General features: G+C 36.8%; 2 protein-coding genes across 2 annotated transcripts; both read right to left on the bottom strand.

The window, feature by feature from the left end:
- Nucleotides 1-1,479: 1,479 nt before the first annotated feature.
- LOC126800386 (calcium-dependent protein kinase 32-like) lies at nucleotides 1,480-5,192 on the bottom strand. Its single transcript, XM_050527751.1, has 8 exons — nucleotides 4,413-5,192; nucleotides 3,904-4,027; nucleotides 3,671-3,814; nucleotides 3,385-3,537; nucleotides 3,144-3,259; nucleotides 2,872-3,039; nucleotides 2,110-2,343; nucleotides 1,480-1,905 (listed from the first exon to the last, which is right to left on the bottom strand). Exons 1-8 carry the CDS (start codon nucleotides 4,905-4,907, stop codon nucleotides 1,750-1,752), a joined length of 1,590 nt encoding a protein of 529 aa, XP_050383708.1. The 5' UTR covers nucleotides 4,908-5,192; the 3' UTR covers nucleotides 1,480-1,749.
- Nucleotides 5,193-10,531: 5,339 nt separating this feature from the next.
- LOC126800385 (putative elongation factor TypA-like SVR3, chloroplastic) lies at nucleotides 10,532-18,755 on the bottom strand. The gene is made up of 14 exons (XM_050527750.1): nucleotides 18,453-18,755; nucleotides 18,238-18,344; nucleotides 17,962-18,165; nucleotides 17,686-17,862; nucleotides 17,150-17,299; nucleotides 16,051-16,140; nucleotides 15,500-15,634; nucleotides 15,227-15,343; nucleotides 14,294-14,445; nucleotides 13,561-13,645; nucleotides 13,282-13,373; nucleotides 12,420-12,585; nucleotides 12,071-12,266; nucleotides 10,532-11,026 (listed from the first exon to the last, which is right to left on the bottom strand). The coding sequence occupies exons 1-14, from the start codon at nucleotides 18,688-18,690 to the stop codon at nucleotides 10,890-10,892; spliced, it is 2,046 nt and encodes a 681-aa protein (XP_050383707.1). The 5' UTR covers nucleotides 18,691-18,755; the 3' UTR covers nucleotides 10,532-10,889.
- Between the last annotated feature and the right edge of the window lie 2,280 nt (nucleotides 18,756-21,035).

Genomic DNA, 21,035 nt, shown 5'->3' with positions numbered 1-21,035 from the left:
ACTGTCCACTTTTAAGTTCTGAAAATATTCTGTAATGAAGATGATAGAGAAATAGAGAATAGGAGCGGAAGAGAGATTCATTCTTGAAAGTTGTTTGTCTTGAATCTATTTCGTTACTTGTTATTAACAGAATGATACCTAGCTATGGTTTGAATCATTATAGGCACGATGAACACCGAAGAGTTCTTAATCATCCACAGTTCATCATATATATTGGTTCCAGTCCACTCCCATGTATGCACACACAAACCTTGAAGTGCAACAAATCCATTACTATGTTTGAAAATGACAGACGTTTTCGAATTTAGCGATGGAGGTGAGTGATGTTGGGTATGTGCCTATGTGACATTCAGCTACTTTCAAGGAGCTCTGGTAGTTGATCATGCGATTACATTTGATTACTCCAAGAGGACCAAGAGTCTAGCTTGTGTCAGCATTAAACTGAAGCATATCAACACTTGAATGTAAATGAAAAGGAGATCTCAAACCATCGTTGTTAGACAACATATTTTCATTTCTTTTTAACAGAATTCATTTAGTTCAGGACTGAAGCTAATTTCATTATTGCCCTTCTTATGCAAGAATGTAAATGAAATTTCTGATGAAACCAGTCCCAAAGTTCATTACAAGCTAGAACTTCAATCATTGATGCATCTGAATCCTGATTCCTACGCCCTTCCGTTCTGATACCATGTATATTGTACGTTTTAGTTCTTCTCGCTAGCTGGCCTAGCTTTTAGTAATCGTTTTGCCTTTGGTCTATTATGGGAGTTAAACTAGAAAACATGGCTACTCTAGGGATTGAGAAATTTATTTTAGTGTTATCAATCCAAGAGTGAGCTTCAGAACGAGCTCCAAATTAGTTCATAGTTTTTATGCTTAGAATTAGCAAAAGATGGGAATAACAATAAACTTTCGAGTTTTGTAATTCCTTTTCAGATTTTAGTATTTCTAAAGATCTGGTGTTTGTGTCCTGATCTGTGTTGTGGTTAAATTGTTATCTGATTCTTTTATAGAACTTTCCTCACTGGATTCCAGGTGAGACCAAAAAATTTGTCTCAGACCTATCGACTTCGTTATCGTTCCGAACTGAACCAACAAAAAGATTTCTGAACTGAACCAACAATATGTGTTAGTTGGGCATTTCACAACACAATTAAAGTTTCAAGGGCTGTTTTTACCATGGTTAGGCTCTCTTTTGGAGTTGGCGATTGTGTAGGCATTTGTTTGGTGAAATGTGAACACAAGATGATGGAAAAGGATGAATGATTTGGAGTCCATTTACAACTCACATTAGCAATCAAAGTATGAAACTACTTTCCAGGTTCATATAATTATTGGTTATCCTTGGTTGCAAGGCACCCAAAGTCATATAACTACCGGACACCTCAGGATGATACATTAATAAAAAGCATGAAATGTCAAGAAGTTTGGTATTCCTAGCTAACTTTGACAAATGATACCATAATTAATTTCACATGATCAATTTGATGAAAATATATGCCAATTTCTATAACATATGTACAATCCCAATGAATTTCTTTGCCAACTCACTCTACATCAAGACACGAGAAAACCCTTGGCTCATATCCTAAAACTCACAGAAGGGTCTACAGAAGGATGTAAAATTAACAGAGCAAAATTAAAGAAGAAAGAAATTCAAAAGCACAGACAAAAAATGAACAATTCTTTCATTAACATGTATTGATGTATCACCTTCCCAAAAGAAACCTTGAGTCAGTCTTCCAGTCATTTACTCTCGGTTTTATTTTCCAATGATCCGTCCCTCATCAATGTCAAACTGAGACTGTTGAACCGTTCCCGCGAATACTGCCTTGATGCTTTTCTCCAATCTGTGCCAGCCTTCATCATTGTGGCAAACTCCTCATAACTTATCTTTCCATCCTGCGATCATAAAAGGGAATTGAGTGTGCATTCTCAGAAGCCCAAAGACCAGCATAGATACTAATAAGATATCTATTAAAGAAGCGCACATGTACACCACACTAAAATTAATTTTACTTCACTTATATGTAAATTTGTACCCTGACTGATATTAAGATATAGATATGGAGGGTTACAGTTTTACTAGTCTAAAATGCAACGAACCTTGTCTGTATCCACGTCATTGATAATGGCACTAATAACATCTTCAATGTTGTCATCAACTTCATTAGCCAAGGCAGTTCGCAACTCCTCAACTTCAATATACCCATTTTTGTTTTGATCAAAGAAGTCAAATGCTTTGCGAAGGTGCTCATCATCATTTCCCATCTTTCTTAGGTGAACAGAAATGGCTACAAACTCTCCATAATCCAGATGCCCATCATTATCTACATCACCCTGTAAATCAACATCTGGTTAATATGTGCAACATCATATTCTTCATATGAAGTCATCCAAGTGTAATATACCATTTTCTTGTAAATTTGATACACGTATGACGCATGTATGATAAGTCAGTCATTTCAAAGTAATCACTTCTATCCTTCCCCATTCATCAAAATGTCATAATGATACAAAAAAAATCACTTCACTGGATTTCTTTTTGCTCAGATATTAAACTTTTAAAGAACTTAAAAGAAATCCTGCAATTCTTTTCTCATGATAACAGGTAAGTACTTTGGAGAAATTAGTCATTACATGTAAAGGGTGAAGTAGAAGTTGATAAAAAGCATACATACAGACATTTCAATGCTAAGACCATGCCAGTTTCTATGTACTTTCAGACAGTTGGAAGTGTTATTTCATGATCATATATGATTACTACGGACACCCAAGTCCAAACCCATCAAACCAAAGAAAAATAACTGCAGTGACTTCGTAGAGCTAAAAACATGCAATGAGTTCAAAACACAGGATAACACTTACAGCTTCCATTAGGATCTGAACATCCGCATCAGGAATCTGATGGCCAAGTTTATGTAACCCAATTTTTAGCTCATCAATGTTAATCTTGCCCTTATTGCTGGTATCCAAGATCTTAAATCCCTCTTTTATGCCAGCAACTTCCTCCTGTGACAAATGCTCGGCTATAACCTGTAAATTGAATTCCAAAGAATTGGTAAGGAATACATAAAAAAGCAGAAGCCTGCCAATTTTTTAAAAAATATATATATAATAAATAAAATTTGAGGCATTACCTTGAGTGCGCTTTTCTTAAGCTTGTTCATTACAGAGAACTGCTTGAGCCTTGCTCTCACTGTTTCACCTAAAGAAACATTTGGAGCTTTCTTTGCATTTTGCAACCAAGTATGATCTGCATTCAAATAAGAAAGAACAAGATTATTATTTCAGTAGATTCAAACTGGTGAACACGAAGCAACAAAAAACGTCCACTACTTGGCAATATATATATCACAACTTATCAGAGCTTCTCAGTACCTAGAACTTGCTGAGCTGTAAGCCTCTTAATCGGGTCAGGATCAAGCATCTTTTTCACAAGGTCTTTTGCATTATCAGAAACCTTAGGCCAAGGGTCCCTCTTAAAATCTACAACAGATCGTATAATTGCTTGTGCAACTCCCTGTTCAGTTTCTGCAGAGCAAGATAACAGGCTTAGAGTCAGAGAATGTCGAATTTATAAGTCAGAACATTAGCAAAAGTATCATTGGTCTCCGGAAGGAGTTGCATCTCTAACAAAAGCACAAATAGGGCATAGACAACACACCTGCCCAGAAAGGCGGAACACCACAAAGTAAGATGTAAAGAATAACTCCAGCACTCCATACATCAACTTCAGGACCATAATTGCGCCTTAGCACCTCAGGAGCCATGTAGTATGGACTTCCAACAATTTCATTAAATCTTTCACCTGGTAATGTACACGAAAAGGTTCAACACATCAGTGACACTAAACAAAATGAGATAATAATCATATGCGATAGTTCTGCAAATACTTACCAGGCTTGAAGAAGACTGACAACCCAAAATCAATTGCCTTCAAAGGTGCCGTTTCTTTCTTGTTTCCAAACAAAAAGTTCTCAGGTTTAAGATCCCGATGCATCACACCATGCTTGTGGCACATCTGCAATAAAATTAACCACGTCAAACTAACGTCACAGCCTGTAAAACCATCAAAACCTGGATTTCTCAGAGATAAGTCTCATCAATGGGGAATCTATACCAAGAATCTCAACTATCGCAATTTGGCCACCAAAAGCTACCTTATCATATGCATGTATTCATCATCAAATTGGAACTACTTCTTTAAAGTACTTCTGAGTTCTGACTAATAATCAATTCTGATTATATCTAGAAAGTAAGCTTAACAATCTCCGAGCACAACTTAGTCAAACTAGAGACCTATTTAACTCCTCAAAACACCCAAAATATATAAACTCAACAAAACAATCACCAAAAAACTCACACACCAATATCGAATCCTCGCAAAATCACCACAAAATCCTCACCTGAACAACTTCCACAATAGTCTTAGTGACAGCAGCAGCCGCACGCTCAGTATAATGGCCCCTCGATACGATCCGATCAAAAAGCTCACCGCCCTCACAGAGCTCCATAACAAGATGGACAGCATTATCATCCTCAAAAGTATCTTTCAAGCTAACAATATTAGGATGCTTCGGCAAATGCTTCATGATCTCAACTTCCCTCCTCACATCTTCAATATCCACAGCAGTCCTCAGCTTCTGCTTAGAAATCGACTTGCAGGCAAACTTCTCATTGGTGGCCTTGTCAGTACACAGATACGTAATCCCGAACTCTCCTCGGCCGAGCTCGCGTCCCAGCTCGTATGTCTGCTCGATTTCTGTCCCTGTCGGGTCCTTCAGCACGGCGAGCTTCCCGCCGTTGTTGACGACGTAGTCAACGGAAAAAGGGTTCGGCTTGTTCTTCTTGTTCTTCAACGGCGAGCCCGTCTGGGGAGGCGTCACGCAGCAGTTACCCATTTGTGAAGAAAACTTAGGATCGGAGAATTATGAGAATTTAAGAGATGGGTGCTGGAGTTTGTGATCAGTTGTCCTGAAAGGACTGAAATTTTGGGATGATGAGAGGGGAGGAAAGAAGGGGAGGTGATTTAAGAGAAGGGTTTAGGAAGAAGATGAAAAGGGGAATTTTGAGGTGTGAAAGGGAAGATTTGATGAAAGAGAGAGATAGAGAGACAAGGTTCGAGGAGACTTCGTAGCGTCGAAGCACTCTTTGTTTCTCTCTCTAGACTCTGGTTGTGTCTCTCTGACTCTGTCTCTCTAGTTGTGTGCTCTGTTTCACAGTTGGAATATGGAGAGAAAAAGTCAGAATTCCAGAAGAGAGAGCTGGCCGGAGTTTCCTAAAATATTTGATTCAATTATGTTCGTTATTATTATTATTATTATTATTATCATTATCATTATTATTATTTGGGTTGAAGGTGGGTAGGTTATGGACTTATGGCCCTCAGGAGGTTGTTGTATTTACAGAGGTTAGAATTTGGATATGTTTCCGATATTGTGCTCTTTGCATTTTCCATTTTACTTCAAATAATCCAAAGGACTTTGTATAGAGATTGAGTCTGGTTTTGAAGGAGAAAATTCATCAAGCAGATAAGAAAGTTCAGTGCTCGATCAACTAACAATAAAAAGGAAAACAATCCCCCAAACATGTGAAATCCAAAAGCCAAAGTGCATAGTCCAATAGGCGTGAAAGGAAAGAAATTACAATTTATGAAATTGTCTCAAAACGTAAGTTATCTAATAAAATACGAAACATGATTAAAAATTGATTGTGTTTATAATTACTAAAACAATTAAAGACTTTTAAAAGTCGAGTGTCATCTGCTTGTTGTACCACCAAAACTACTTCAGGTCGAGTTGGCTTTGGCCGAGGCTTTTGGTCTGAGATTAGTTACTCCAAGTTAGAAGCTTTTGCGTTTGTGAGTGAGAAGACACGGGCTAAGCTAAAGGGGTGGAAAGATAGATTGCTGAGTGCCGCGGGGAAGGAGGTGATGATCAAGGCCGTTATTCAGACAATTCCTACGTATGTGATGAGTATTTTCGAGCTTCCTAACCATATTTGTCATGAACTCCATCGTTGCATGTCTAACTTTTGGTTAGGTGATACGGATAATAATAGAAAGATTCATTGGCTAGCTTGGGAACATGTATGTTTCAAAGGAGGAGGGTGGGTTAGGGTTTCGTGACATGGAGGTTTTCAATCAAGCTCTCTTAGCAAAGCAAGGTTGGCGCATCCTCACATCTCCTCAATCTTTGTTGTCTCGTGTGTTGAAGGCAAAATATTTCTCAAATGACTCTTTCTTGGATGTTGAGGTGGAGAGTGATTGTGTGGTGCTAGTGGATGCACTGAATAATGAGTCCCCTGGTATGTCTGAGGTAAGTAGGCTCATAGATGATTGCAAAGTTCTTATGCTTTAGTTTGAGTTTATTTCGATTAGACATGTCTTTAAAGAAGCAAATAATGTGCTCATAGGTTAGCACATTTTGCTAGTAGTGGTAATGTAGTGGAACTTCATGTCGGTGAGGTTCCAAATATCTTGCCGGATGTCCTAGTTGAGGATTCTTGTAATAATTCTAGTGCTCATCGGGGTTTAGGTGTTATGTCCCCTCAGATTTTGCACAATAGTATGGTTAATAATAATGGGAGTAGAGGTAGTCTCATTTAGAGACGGGTTCTTCTACCCTCTCTAAAAAAAATGTATTACATCTAACTAGTTGGTGTTTTGGTTTTCAGTCGTCACTAAATTTTTAATTCAAATTTTTAGAATTTTATATTATTAACATGAAATATACGTGATTCTCATATTCAAGATTGTCATTGATTTTCGAGAAACTAACAAATTTGTTTTTGACATTATCAATAGTTACGTATCAAGGAAAATTTTTATACTTAATTCAGAATTATTTGAGAAATAAATCAACCTTAATTTGAGAGTGATACGCCCTTTTCAGTTATACATACTTCCACCCAAAGCAATATGTGTGGCAAGGCTCAATTGCCTAACCTGCTTATAGACCTTCTAGAAGCCAACCAAATAGTAAAACACGTAATAAATGTCCCCTCTACGTATTGAGCATAATACCTTCTCACCAATAAAGGCTAATTTGGTCTTATCACAAAATTTAAGTTGGCGTTTATAGACCGGCGACTTTGAAATAAATTATTAGTATAAAATCCAGTAAGGTAGTAAAAGACACTGCTACCCTCGTCTAAATCATTAGGTCTTCTGAGCACGCAGAAGCGACAGAGGGACAGAAAGCGAATTTCAGTCTGCACTCTCCAGCCGTCCCGGAGGGTAGAGGCGTCATTTGAGAGAGGAAGCAATAAAAAGAAAGCATCAAAAGCGTCGAGGAGTTGGTCAAACACGACGATTTTGACTTGGAGGAAGCGGACAATGTTTGGAATTAATATTTTGTACACGAGTAGGCAGAGGGGCTCTGTTTGACTGCTCCTTTCAGTTGTTCCCACACGAGTCTGATTTTAGTTGTCAGAACATTAGGAGTGAAAATATATAATAAAAAAAACAAATTGCAAGGAAAAGAACTTGGGTTGATGCTTGCGATTGGACTCTTTTACGTTAGAAAGGGAGCTGCTCATGATTGGAATTTTTCAGGGCGAGAGGGAACTTCGATTAGATTAGACTCATTAGAGTAATGTACGTAGAAAATTAGCATAAATCAATGATGAAAACATATGTTAGAATTTTTTGTGTGAACTATGAATGAATGTTTACGTACGTTAAAATGGAAGGTTAGTCGACTATATAAGTTGGGCTGTATAATCGGTTAGACAAATAAATTTGAACTGTATTGAAGAAAATTTGACCATTAGTTATATACTTTGAAATAGCGGTTTTGTTAGGTTCAGTTAAACTCTACTTGACAAGTTCTCAAGGAGATTTTTATTTTTATTTTTTTGAAAATGCAAGGAGAATCATTATGGAATCTTGTGAAAATTCCCACAATAGATGGGAATTTATCATGTTTAGGTCCCTTCTAGTAGATGGCTTCCTAAACATGATACTCAGTTCGTTTGATTATAGTGATTAAGATTTCATTTAGAGCTTGGACATTTGATGCTTTGCTTTGAGTCGGCTTGTTTACACTTCTCATCAATGTCGGCGATCTCTATGTGACACCGTAGCACTTCTCTGTTGCACCTAACTTGAGAGCGTGTGATCGACACTATGGTTAATTCCTAACTGTGAGTATAAGTCCTGGTGATATCCTCTTTTCAGAGTCCTCACCAGAGACACTTCCCTAAACTAACAGGAATTGTCCACTTGAAAGTTGAAAGTAAAGTATACAGTGATGGAATGGACTAAGAGAAGCAGAGTAGTTCATTTCTGCTATTCCCATATGTATAGGTTTGAACCTCCATATTCCTAAATAGTGTGACACCGTAGGTTTTATACTCACAGTTTCCTCCAGTCCACTCACACCAACTATTTATTGAGCCAATACTTAGATGACCTCATGTCTAGCTACGTAGATATAATAATATATACCACATATCCTTGAACATATTTCCAATCAACACAAGATGAAGAATATTTCATTTTTTCGCCGTCTGAAGACTGTCTCAACCATTTGATGTCGATATTTCAATTAACCAACCTTACTCGGATAGAATTGAGGAGGTTGCAGTAGGCTGATGCATTCAAATAAGAACAAACAAATAACTTAGCATACTTATCCAAACTTGACCAAGTTCAAAATTAGGACGATGAATCTCCAAGTTTACCTATCCAAGTACACATCCAAGTTCTATGGTGTCTCCTAATTGTTATCGACTCCGTAGTATAGATATATGCACTGCTAGTCTTTCACAATAGCAATGACAATTTGAATTCAACTAGCGCCTAAAGGTTGATTACTGCCTCCATTGCACTCATTCCGCTCAACAGAGGTTTCATTTGTAAACTATGGTGTGGTTTTACCTGGGTTATGAAGAAACAAGCAACAAGTGTGGATACAAGTCAGATAACCAAATCATAGAGCTTTCAGCTTTCTACTTTTGCACTCTTTCAGCATTGCTTGTATTAGTTGTATAACAAATTCCCCACCAGGACAGCCGTAGATGTTGATGTAATTCGATCAACACATTGCCCAGACATTTCTTTAGGGGTAAGTTATCTATACTAATTGAACACTAAACTCAATTTCAAATCTCAAAGACATTTTCGACGTTGTTCCAAATATTATATGAGAATAGAAAAATGGAAACAGAGGATAAGAGAAACTAATGCATCGGGGAAACTTCTCAGTTAAGTACATACTAGAATACTAGAATACTGTACCCAATAAAGAATACTAGAACAGTATACCAGAGAAGAAAAGTACATATAGTAATAGACGAAGAAATAATTTCTGCAAGAGAAGACCAAGTATGCCATGGTGAGAAGTCATATCCAAATTTTATATAACCAACCGAGTCTCTTGTGTTGGCTATATCTAAATAGGTACCAGGTCAATAATGTATTCAGGTGAATCAACCCTCCTTTGTGTTCATCCCACTCCTGGAATCGACTCCGGTGATACCCTACCACCATTTTTTGTTGGTCGTCTAACTATGATTTATACCATTATTGTCACCATAACTTAACCACAACCTCATATAAGTTGCCCGTAAAGTCAATGGCCAACTGAAGTTGAAAAAATAATAGAATCCTATTGCAATATTTTCTTTTATTGTTATGTACTATATCTTCTTCGTGGTTCCTATCACATATTGTTAAGCTATCTACGGACTACGGCACAAAAAACTTCTTAGAGACAAAGGACGATCTACCATATCAGGAATTTGGAATCACAAACTTCTATTCCATAAACACCATGCTTCCAGTTCAAGAACAGATCAATGATTCACAAAGATCTGTTCTTGAACTGGAAGCATGGTGTTTATGGAATAGAAGTTTGTGATTCCAAATTCCTGATATGGAATAGAATCCTATTGCAATATTTTCTTTTATTGTTATGTACTACATCTTCTTCATGGTTCCTATCACATATTGTTAAGCTATCTACGGACTACGGCACAAAAAACTTCTTAGAGACAAAGGACGATCTACCATATCAGGAATTTGGAATCACAAACTTCTATTCCATAAACACCATGCTTCCAGTTCAAGAACAGATCTTTGTGAATCATTCTAGAAACATAAAAATTTCTTCACTAGGACCAACCTGGGTTCCTAGAGGCGGTCTCAGTGTCTCACACACCCATCTAGATGCACACTGCATAGCCTGGATGTCATGTTACTGATGTCAGGCACCAACAAGGTAAAGACTAAGCATGGCTATATCACTTTCAAGACCTAAAAATTTAAGAAGAAAAAACAACCCCTTACTCGGATTTAGATAAACCTACAATAATAAATCTTCTTTCTCCTCTGATGAGATCAAGACTTGAGAACAGATTCAACAAATACAATGTGCTCTTGGTCAACATATTTCTCTATCATACTCTTATCGTCAGTCACACACTATTTAATAAGAGAGTGAGTTGCAAAGCATACCTGTAGAGAAAATGGTGCAAGTCTCCAACAAATGCAACAGTCAGAACTTGCGAACTACTAAATACATTACTTGTTAACATTAACTTTCCATTACCAAAACAGCAGATAGGGTAAAGTGAAAACTGTCGTACTTCGTCCAGTCAAAATGTGATAACCATGATCTCCATTACAATTCAATATCATGAACCTTTGTCATACCAGTTCCTATTAATTAACCAGTGAACATCTTGTTACTTGTAGTAGTTGTACAAATTTGATTCTTATTCTTTTATATACAACCAATACTGCAAAACTTGACTTACTCTTCATCTTTGATGTCTAAACAACTCGAACTTATACCGTTGCTTACTCAAGTGACTCAACCAAATATGTGATGAGTTTTGCAAGGATACTCAGTTCACATGGTATATATTCACAAAACTGACTACCTAGATGATTTCTTTGAGAACTTGGGGTTTTTGCACATCCGGATGCTCGCTGGAGTGACCTCCACCAATTCATCCTCTTGAATGTACTCAATGCAGTCATCCAGACTGTAATCCAGTGGGGTATCAAGAATTACTGCACAAAGAGAGAATTTTTTTAATTATTAATTGCAATGCCTAGAGTCTTGCTGCTGCAAATGTAATTGAAATGACTAGAAGAAAATATGAAGTATTTGTGAGAGCTTATATGTTTCATAGTTAACTCAATGACTGAGTAGAGTAACGAAGAGGGAGGACTCAAACTGACAGACACCATTCAGGAAATAGTACTTTAATGAAAAGCCTACTCCAAGGATTCTTTGGCCAGCCTTTGAAACAAATAAGATAAAATATGAAGATACTTCAATCTACTTAGGTTGGTGAATGTAGATTGATTCATCTAGTCTTATCTAATAGTATTGACAAGAAAAGGCAGATTAGCAAAACAGTCTATCTGTAAACCACTAGAGGTTCATAACATTCTAGTCTTTATTACTTCACATTTAGCTCAATATAAGCTTAAAACAGCTGAATCCTCACCTCCTACATATTGTAGGAAACTTCAAAAATACTAAAATTCAGCATTTCAAATTTCACAGGAGAATGTGACTAAGGGCTAGTTTGGTATTGCTGTGACTCTAAAAAAAATCGGCTTCTACTGTACTGTAAAAAAATCAACTTTGAATTAAAACAGGTTTGTGTTTGGTAAATATTACTTTTACAAGTGCTGTCGATAAATAAATTGTTTGGTCAATTCTAAACAAAACTGATGTAGATATGGTCAACGACCAAAAATGACATGATTTTGTTTTAACATATTGAGAATGATTATAGATAAGGGTGTTATTTGAGAAAAATATTGACATTTATTGGGCTTTGAGTAAAAGCAACTTCTAAAAGTAACCTTCGGGTTGCTTCTAAAAGCTGTTGTTTGTGACTTATAAATTCTAAAAAAAAGAACTGATTTTTCTTAAGTTACCAAACAATATAAATTTTAAAAGTCGACCTAGAAACTGATTTTTTTAGAAGTGAAGTTGTACCAAACTAGTCCTAAAGCAGAAAGGGGATAAATTCAAGGTATTCACCCTTAAAAAAAACAATGGGCAGGAGATAGTAGAATAGGACTAAAGTTTCTTATCACCTGATTGTTCTTTGTTGGAACGGATGTTTGTTGCAGCCTTTTTCTTGCATACGTTAAGAGATAAGTCCCCAGGTCGCTGATGGATGCCAACTATCTGACCTTTATAAACGTCCACCCCAGGAGCAATAAACATCTGCCCTCTATCCTGTGAACTAGAAAGGGCATAAGAAGTACTCGTTCCACCCTCAAAGGCAACCTGAAAGTTAGTTCAAAAGATTTAATTGGTAGTACAAAGTAGGACAGGGTGGCCACAGTAACATGCAGCCATTGCAGTGTGTGCAGATGCATACAGACATCATTCACGGTAAATAATAAACCTCAAAATATTATAAAGTGACAGAAGAGTTACCAGTGAACCCAGATCCCGGGTACTCATATCACCAGCCCAAGGTCCATAGCTATCAAATATTGTATTGAGAATAGCTGTGCCACGAGAAGCTGTTAGAATTGCATTTCGTAAACCGAGAAGGCCGCGAGTTGGAATCTTATATTTGAGTATATTTGTGCCTTCTGACCTATTGCACAGAAATAGTAGAGACAGTCAGAATATATATAAATTCACCAAGCAGCAAGTTCAAAAAGTAATAGCCAACATCAATACTCAAGTGAAACAGAGTACAAAGAGGGTGAGCATAACACTGTGGTCTCATGAATTCTTCAACATGGGCTGGATGTTGAGGTCCAAAGGAATATAATATGCATGTGTGCACTACGTACATTATGTAATGCTTTTGAAGTACAATTTTAACTGTGATTTATAGAAAAACAAGAAGAAGCAAGAAATCTGAATGGGACTGATTATAGTTAAAATCATGTTGCACACCTTATGGCACCTAAAAGATTTGACACCAAAGTAAAAATTTGCACCTAAAAAGGAAATTTATGTAGCTTTACTCGACAGCATATTATATTTGCCCCAATTGAATCTAGTAATTTCTTCTGTATGCATATCTACATTCATATCATGTTATGTCAAAGTTTCTGAACATCTAACAAAGCATCAGACCTGCATAGGCAAATTTGCGAATGTTTAAGTTATACTTATCACTATGCACGTCTCTCCCATATGTAATTGCAAGATCCATGAATACAATTATGCTCTATATATACATCATGCACGAGTTCAGTCAGTGCCTTTAGTTCCACTTTTTCATTTATTTAGTATATTCAAAAGTAGATTACTCAAAGATTTATAACAAAAAAGTACACACCCTCCCTGCATATCAAACATTAGCCCCCGCCTTTTGCCTAGAAGTTCAACAACGGGACCCATGTGCTCTTCTGGCACCTCTACAGTGGCAATCTGCAAGCAACACATAGGATAGAAATATTTTATATCAGATGAGTGGTAGCATAATCATGACTTATAAGGAGACATATTGCGCCATAAAAAGAACATAATTACTTGCTGGTATCCTTTATATATTGTAAAAAGAAAAAAAGCAGCAAGTCATAACAAAAATGAGAAGAACCAAAAAACGAGAAATTACCTCATAAGGTTCCAGCAACTTGTCATTTACCCTTTTGTTAATCACTTTGGGAGGTCCCACCATAAATTCATACCCTTCTCTTCGCCTGAGTTCAACAATTAATTACATTGTGTACGTACAAGTAATAAATAAATAAATATATATATATAGTCTCTATCCAGAGTGAAGTTCTAATTTTGGCACACTTTTCGGTCAAATTTTTTCAGCATAAGTGATTCAATATTTAGGTATGCTATTCAAGATCATCTATACAAACTTTCATCTAATTCGGACATCGTTAAGGTATTGAAATTAGATTAAATCAATGAATGATTTAAAATTGTTCAACGTGAACCGTTCGTGTAAATCTCAATTTTGAAAGCTCAAATCATTGTCAAATTGGATGAAATTTTGTAGATATGATTTTGAATAGCATATCTAAATATTGAATCGCTTATGCTGAAAAAATTTGACCGAAAAGTGTGCCAAAATTGGAACTTCAATCTGAAATTTCAGAGTGAAGCTTCACTCTGGATAAGGACTATATATATATATACCTCAAACCTGCCTTCCGGACCGAGGCCCAAATTTGGGGCCTCCTATTGAACCTATAATTTTTAGGATGTAGAAAAGTCTAACAAAAAGCGAAGTAGGAAGCTTGATGAGATTCATGCTTCAAACCTCATCGCCCAGACTATTCCAGTAACCCCTCTTAAAATTGATTTATGAAGTTGCAACATAAATAACCACTCACATGTTCTCAATCAATATGGTAATATGCAAAGTGCCTCGTCCACTAACAATGAAGGTATCTGCTGTTTCACCATCTTCAACTCTCATAGCCAAGTTACGCTCAAGCTCACGCGCAAGCCGATCTCGCAAGTTCCTACTAGTAACATATTTTCCCTGAAAATGAGAAAATAAATGTTCAATCAGTGAATGCTGCACCAGACAAGGAACGGATCATATATTATGCATCTAATATTGATGATCACAGAATGCATTAAAAAGAAGTCAAACCACAAATGAGGTGCCATGTCATGATGCCCAACAAAATACCTCTAACATGCTGTGCTGCAAGGCTGTCAATCTAGGACACATTGGGTGCAGTGTTGTTCTAAATTGTGGGAGATTGACAGCAAGATAACATATTCCGTACATAATTTAGCAAGAGAACACTGAATATACACATACATGTATTTGGATATCCTATCTGTGTCTCTGCATACAGAGGTTGAAGTTAAGTTATCAAATCAAAAACCAGTTGGCTATGAGCACATGGCCGGATATCCTAGGATATCCTAGCAAGGAACAATCTAAACAAGAATATGCATACGTAGATGTATACGACATGGTCACTTTCATGGAATAAAAATGAAACAAATTATTTCAGAACAATGATGCTTCAAAAGAAATTATGAGGTTGATCACTCAAATCAATTAAACCTACAACAGAAACTTTTAGATAGCCACACACACACAAAACCATATCAGAGGAAAAAGGATATTGTGGCTCCAGATTTCGAGATTAAAAGTAAATACACTATGTGGACTATGAAAATATCGTCTGCTTCTAACTTCATGTAAACTTTTAACCTCTTGGTTTCTCAGAGGTTAAAGCGCACATGAAGTTATTAATTCGAAGAATAACCTAACTTCTTGGAAAAGTCATTTAATATAGGCTTACCTCACGCCCAACGAATGGAGAAGTGTTAATAGCAAAAGCCATCTTTACTGTTGGTTCCTCCACCCTAATAGCAGGTAACGGAGTCCCATGTGTCTTATCAGCAATTGTCTCGCCAATCTGAGCAAGTAAAATCAAATTAAAACCAGACTAGATGTTTCTCCCAAATTTAACAAAATAAAATAAAATCCACATACAGAGTAACAATTGAGTTGTGCAAAACCAAATCCACATACAGAGTAACAATTGAGTTGTGCAAAACCAATAAGTTGTTACCTGAATATCATTAATTCCACAAACAGCACATATATCACCAGCCTTCACACTGTCTACTGGGACCCTATTGAACTTCTCGTACACAAAAAGCTCACTAACTTTAGCAAACCGACAGGAATCTTCTGAGGTACATACCTATAGAGACCAAGCCATAAGAAGATATTAAAGTCTTTCTCTCTTCCTGTTCAGTATCTCATGAATTTGATCTATCAGAATGTAATACTGCATTAATCTGATAATGAACATATGACAAACCAAAAGACATGTATTGCACTAAGATCAAATTGTGTATCAATGATTGGAGATACAAGTTCAGAGCCTTGCATTGCATTCACATAGTAATTAAGGAATTTCAACTTGTAATAGAGAAAACGGGAAGCACTCCAACTGCTTCCAAATTCCCATTCTTTATAGAAGAAATTTGTATTTCATTACAAAGAGATTAGGATGTACTTCCCATCAAATGCATAAAAGTACCAGATGTGGATGTTAATTTGGACAACAACCAAATGTATAAGTAACTATATATGGCAGATTTGGCTCAAACTCACCTTCACATCCATTCCTTTGTGAAGAGCCCCAGCATGCAAACGTCCAATAGCTATCCGTCCTTTATGCTCATCATATTCGATATTTGTGGCCTACAATATTATGGACAGTTAAATACAGCATAAACTATACCATACTTATGTTGGATAATAATAATAATAATAATAATAATAATAATAATAATAATAATAATAATAATAATAACAATAACAATAATAATAGAGAAATAAATAAATAACAAATGTGGAGCTAAATTTCATATTAACAACTTAAAGCTCTACAATACTCCTTTATTGTGGACCATTAATTTATTAAAGAGCGCTCTTCTTTTCATTTTTACTGTGAAAAGAAAGTTACTTTATTTAAATAAAATGAGAAATATACAATGAGTGACACAGCAGTCCACACAAGAAGTAAACTTTGCACAGGAATTAAACGGATAGAAGCAGCCAAACTCTAAGAGTAAACTAACAGCTGCAAAAGTGGGAATATGGACCCTTAAAATACCTGAAGCAGAAGACTAAATGATTATTTTCTTGTTCTCTTTACTTAATTTTCAGCTGAATAAAAGGACTGTTCTCATGGCAAAGGGCATCGGAAACCTCACATGTAGCACTCAACACTCAAGAATTCGTAGGCAGGAACACACACTGCCCAAGGTGCAAGAAGCTACATTTTTTTGTTCTGGCCAGTCACTATAAGTTTTCCTTTTATGTAGAGCTGATTCTTACATATCCTTCAGAAGCACACCGTGAAGAGGAAAATGAAACCACTTGCTTCAATGATATAAAAGAGAATGAATGAACAAACTAGAGAACACAAAAACTCATGTTCTTCATCTTCCGCTCACAATTTGAGTTAGTCAATAAATTTAAGAGAGACTCCTTTAACTCTCTATATGAAAATATAGTGCACTACAAAACGGTCTTTATTATGAGCAGGCAATCTTATTACAGCTTGAAACCTTTCTCACATGACAATTTCTTCGAAGTTTAATAAAATATTAGCACCATCTAACCCAGATTGGACACGCCAGGACAGATGGTAGTAGTTATAAAACAGAAAGAGAAAGAAAGAAGACATAAAGAACAAACCACTCACAAGCATCTGTAGTGGACCTTCTTCAATAGCCGGTCCAGGGATGCATCTCATAATGGCCTCAAAAAGGGGGCCAAGATCATCTGACAGATTATCAGGCGATAGCCCCGCCTTACCTTTAATTCCACTAGCATATATTGCTTGGAAATCACACTGCATGTAAAATGAAAATCACAAAGAGATTAATTTCTCATATGTATATCACTTGGAAGCAACAAAGATACACAAGAGGCTTCAAAGACGACAAATAATTATAATACAGAGGCCATTCAAGGACAGATCACTTTTCAGGTTTTTCAAAGCACGATATAAGTTAGAATGTTTTCAAAAAAGAATATCCTTGTGAGTATATGTGTCTATATAGCAATCACAAACTGGTTCCTACTATTAGAACTTGCCTCGTCAGCCCCCCAGAAATATTGATTCAAAGTTAGTGCCAAATTATTAGGCTACGTTTGACATACAACTATTATTCCAAAGTACCAAAACAAATTCCTCTGCAAACTGTACAACCCTCACTCCTCAAAACAAATAATTACCTGTTCATCAGTAGCATTGAGCTCAATAAACAGTTCAAAGGTGGAATTGATGACGAAATCCGGACGAGCAGAAGGCCTGTCAATTTTATTGACAACGACAACTACAGCATGTCCGAATTCTAAAGCCTTCTTCAAAACAAATCTCGTCTGTGGCATCGGGCCCTCAACAGAATCTACCTACAAAGCCAAAAAGAGGAACAACAAAAAAAATCATGAAACAACAAGCACATTACAAAAATAATTACAAGCCAAACAAAACAAGGTGCAACAGGTTACCACTAGAAGAATCCCTTCGACCATATTGAGAATGCGCTCGACTTCCCCTCCAAAGTCGGAATGTCCAGGAGTATCAATAATATTAATCTTGGAATCTTTATACGTAATAGATGTGTTTTTACTCAAAATAGTAATCCCCCTCTCACGCTCTATATCATTCGAGTCCATTATCCTCTCTTGCACAACTTGATTGTCACGAAACACCTGCCGAAAAGCTCCATCAGTAATCTCCCAAAATTCACTATGCTACATCATTACAGAAAAACAAATCATCACCTTGGCCTGCCTCAACATAGAATCAACCAGAGTCGTCTTTCCATGATCAACATGCGCTACAATGGCGATGTTCCTAATGTCACCTCTCCTCGACAATTTCTTCTTCTCTAAGATAACAACACACCACGACGAATTCAAATCATTTCGCTCTATAAAAGTGCGGCAGTGAATTTTATAAAAACGAAATGAAATACAGAAGAAGAGGAGGAAATTACCGACGGGGGCGGCGGCTTCGGAGACGGAGCATTTGATCGGAGTAGGAGCAAAGGAGGTAGGGTTACGGGAGCGGAGTCGGAGAGTGGTGGTTTTGGCGGTGGAGGAAGAAGGGAAGGAGAAACCGAAGAGGTGCTTGGAGAGTGGGAGAGAAGAGGAGAGGGGGTGAGGTCTGGAGTTAGGGTTTGGGATAGAGACGGAGGCGGAGGAGGAGTGGAAGGTGGTGGTTGCCATCTCCATGGCAGGTTCTCTCTATCTCTTCAGTCACTGAGAGGACTCGCAGTGGCTGAGAGAGAGGGAGAAGGGGATTTGGAAAATGAGGTTCATATTGGAGATACCAAGGCGTTGTGTATATACCGGTATTGGAGGAAGGTGCTCTTTTCTCCACGTCATCGTTGTGGTGTCTACAACTTTTTAATGCAATTTTATTAACACACCCTTTTTTATTATTAACATACTTTTTATATTTCTTTATTACTTTTTCGATTACAATTTACTATTTTTGCTCGATTTTTATTGGATTATTTCATTAGTAGGGCATGTGAATAACAAAACAATGTGTGTCAATAACACCACCTTTTTAAAGGTGACAGGGATGTAACAAAATTAGATCTTTTAAAAAAAACACACAAGACAAAATTAGATAGTTATATTTTCTACATGCCGCTAACGAATGCACATTAGTTTTGGCTAGTGAAATTTGCACTCCCGATTTTACGGTTCACATTCTTATCTTTTTCAATAATGTTTATAATAAGACAAAGAAGGTTTTAAGACAAAACATTTATTAATAAAGTCAAAAATTAAATTAGAAGGAAAATCATGTCAACGTTTCTCTCTACTAGAGTTTTCCCTAGAGAGAAACTGATCGAGATTTCAAGTTGTGGCAGTGACGATCTTCTTCGCCCAGTCCATGGTGGATCATATCAGATTTTGGACGGCAGTGGAGGCATCCGTCGAGATTGGTTTTTGCGATTGGCGACGACTCGGAGGTCTCTTTGGGTTGATCGTGTTTATTACGGCGTGGGTGTGCTCAAACATATGTTGAAATCCTTTCTTTTTGTGCCTACTATGTGCTGATTTGATCATTGTGGGGAGGATTAGAGGCATTTTTCCTTGATATGGTCGGCTTGAGCCCTGATGTGGACTTCGTATACTTGCGGTTAGGGATGGAAGGTTTGGTCGTTGGAGATGGTGGTGGCTTCGCCTCCGTCAGAAAGTGGTGGAGGGCAGGGCTGGCGATGGGTCGAAGGCTGGCCGGAGTTGCACCGGTGATGTAGGGGAAGACGTCAGATCTACTTCTGTCAGCAATCAAGGAGTTGTTGGGCTCTTGGGCTGCACTTGGGTGGGCCTAGGCCTAGGCTTTTGAACCTGGGTTTGGGCTCAATGATGAATAAGTTGTTTCTTGCTTGGTCTGGGTCTCCGGGTCTGGCAGCTCCTCCTTCTTTCCATTATTGGTTGTAGTTGCCTATGTCTATAGTGTTTAGTTATGCTAGATTTGTGTAGAATAGGTAACGTTTGAATAAGTTGATCTTGAATGTGATAAGTGAGTAGTCATGTGTTATGTACCGTCGTGAAAGTGTCTTAATTTCTTGTTTATTTGTAGAAAGTAGCCGATGGGGTATGTGACATCTATTATGGCCTTTGATTCTTTATTTATTAAAAACCACAGTACTTACCTTCAAAAAAGACAACAATTAAATTTACTAGAAAAAGAAAGTTAGAATGTGTATTGTAAAATCGAGAGTGCAAATTTCTAACTCCCTCCGTTTTTTTGCTTTTAAATAATAGATGTCATTTCATTAGATGATAAGTTAAATTAGAAACTACCAACACTTAATATGCATGAGATATACGTGTAAATGACCATTTCTATACAGAAGCGCATAGCAGCTTATTGCAAACCAATTTGTTAGCATTTATTAAGCTAAACACAAACTATGAAAACCTCGCCTCTATGACGAAATACGCAATTGAGACGAACATTTGTAGAAAAGAAAAAACACGATTATGGCACAACCAAACTATAGATCTTTTCCGAAGATTTAGCAAAATATAGAACCTTGAAAATTTACCAAGCTATTAAGTTTACCAAAGTTTCACTGATAAAAAATGCAAGTCATATAAATCTGTGGGAGGAATGTATGTAAAGCTGACAGTGTTCCAAGTACATGTTTATTTTATGTATCACCCAGTAATATGGAACCCTGAAAATTTCCCGAGCTATTAATCAGTTACTAACAAGGTTAACCGCGCTTGGATTTTTAAAAGCAAATATTTGTATTAATTTTCAAGAAATTTCCGGCTAATTCTCCGATTTTTGTCATCACAGCGACACCCTAGATTCCCACTTACTCAAAAAAAAATCATATTGATATTTTCTTCATTCTAGAGCCTTTGCATTTTAAGTTTACCAAAGTTTCACTAATAAAAAAATGTAAGTCATATAAATCCGTGGGAGGAAAGCATGTAATGCTGACATTGTTCCATGCACAAGCACATTTTATGTATCGTTCAGTAGTCCCTACTCGAAATAATAAAAAATGATGTATATCGTTTTAAATGGATAGACAAATTTAGTTTAC

This window comes from Argentina anserina, chromosome 6, assembly GCF_933775445.1.
Source record: "Argentina anserina chromosome 6, drPotAnse1.1, whole genome shotgun sequence".
In the NCBI taxonomy this organism is placed as follows: Eukaryota; Viridiplantae; Streptophyta; class Magnoliopsida; order Rosales; family Rosaceae; genus Argentina; species Argentina anserina.
This window is presented reverse-complemented; position numbering and strand designations above follow the sequence as displayed.

Coding starts and splice junctions, on each gene's coding strand:
- LOC126800385 (XM_050527750.1), bottom strand. CDS start 18,690: ATGGAGATGGCAACCACCACCTTCCACTCCTCCTCCGCCTCCGTCTCT. Junction 15,635..16,050: donor ACAAAGGAATGGATGTGAAG/GTGAGTTTGAGC, acceptor TGGTCTCTATAG/GTATGTACCTCAGAAGATTC. Junction 13,646..14,293: donor ACCATATTGATTGAGAACAT/GTGAGTGGTTAT, acceptor TGTTGAACTCAG/GCGAAGAGAAGGGTATGAAT.
- LOC126800386 (XM_050527751.1), bottom strand. CDS start 4,907: ATGGGTAACTGCTGCGTGACGCCTCCCCAGACGGGCTCGCCGTTGAAG. Junction 4,028..4,412: donor CTATTGTGGAAGTTGTTCAG/GTGAGGATTTTG, acceptor ATTTTATTGCAG/ATGTGCCACAAGCATGGTGT. Junction 1,906..2,109: donor ATGACGTGGATACAGACAAG/GTTCGTTGCATT, acceptor TTATGATCGCAG/GATGGAAAGATAAGTTATGA.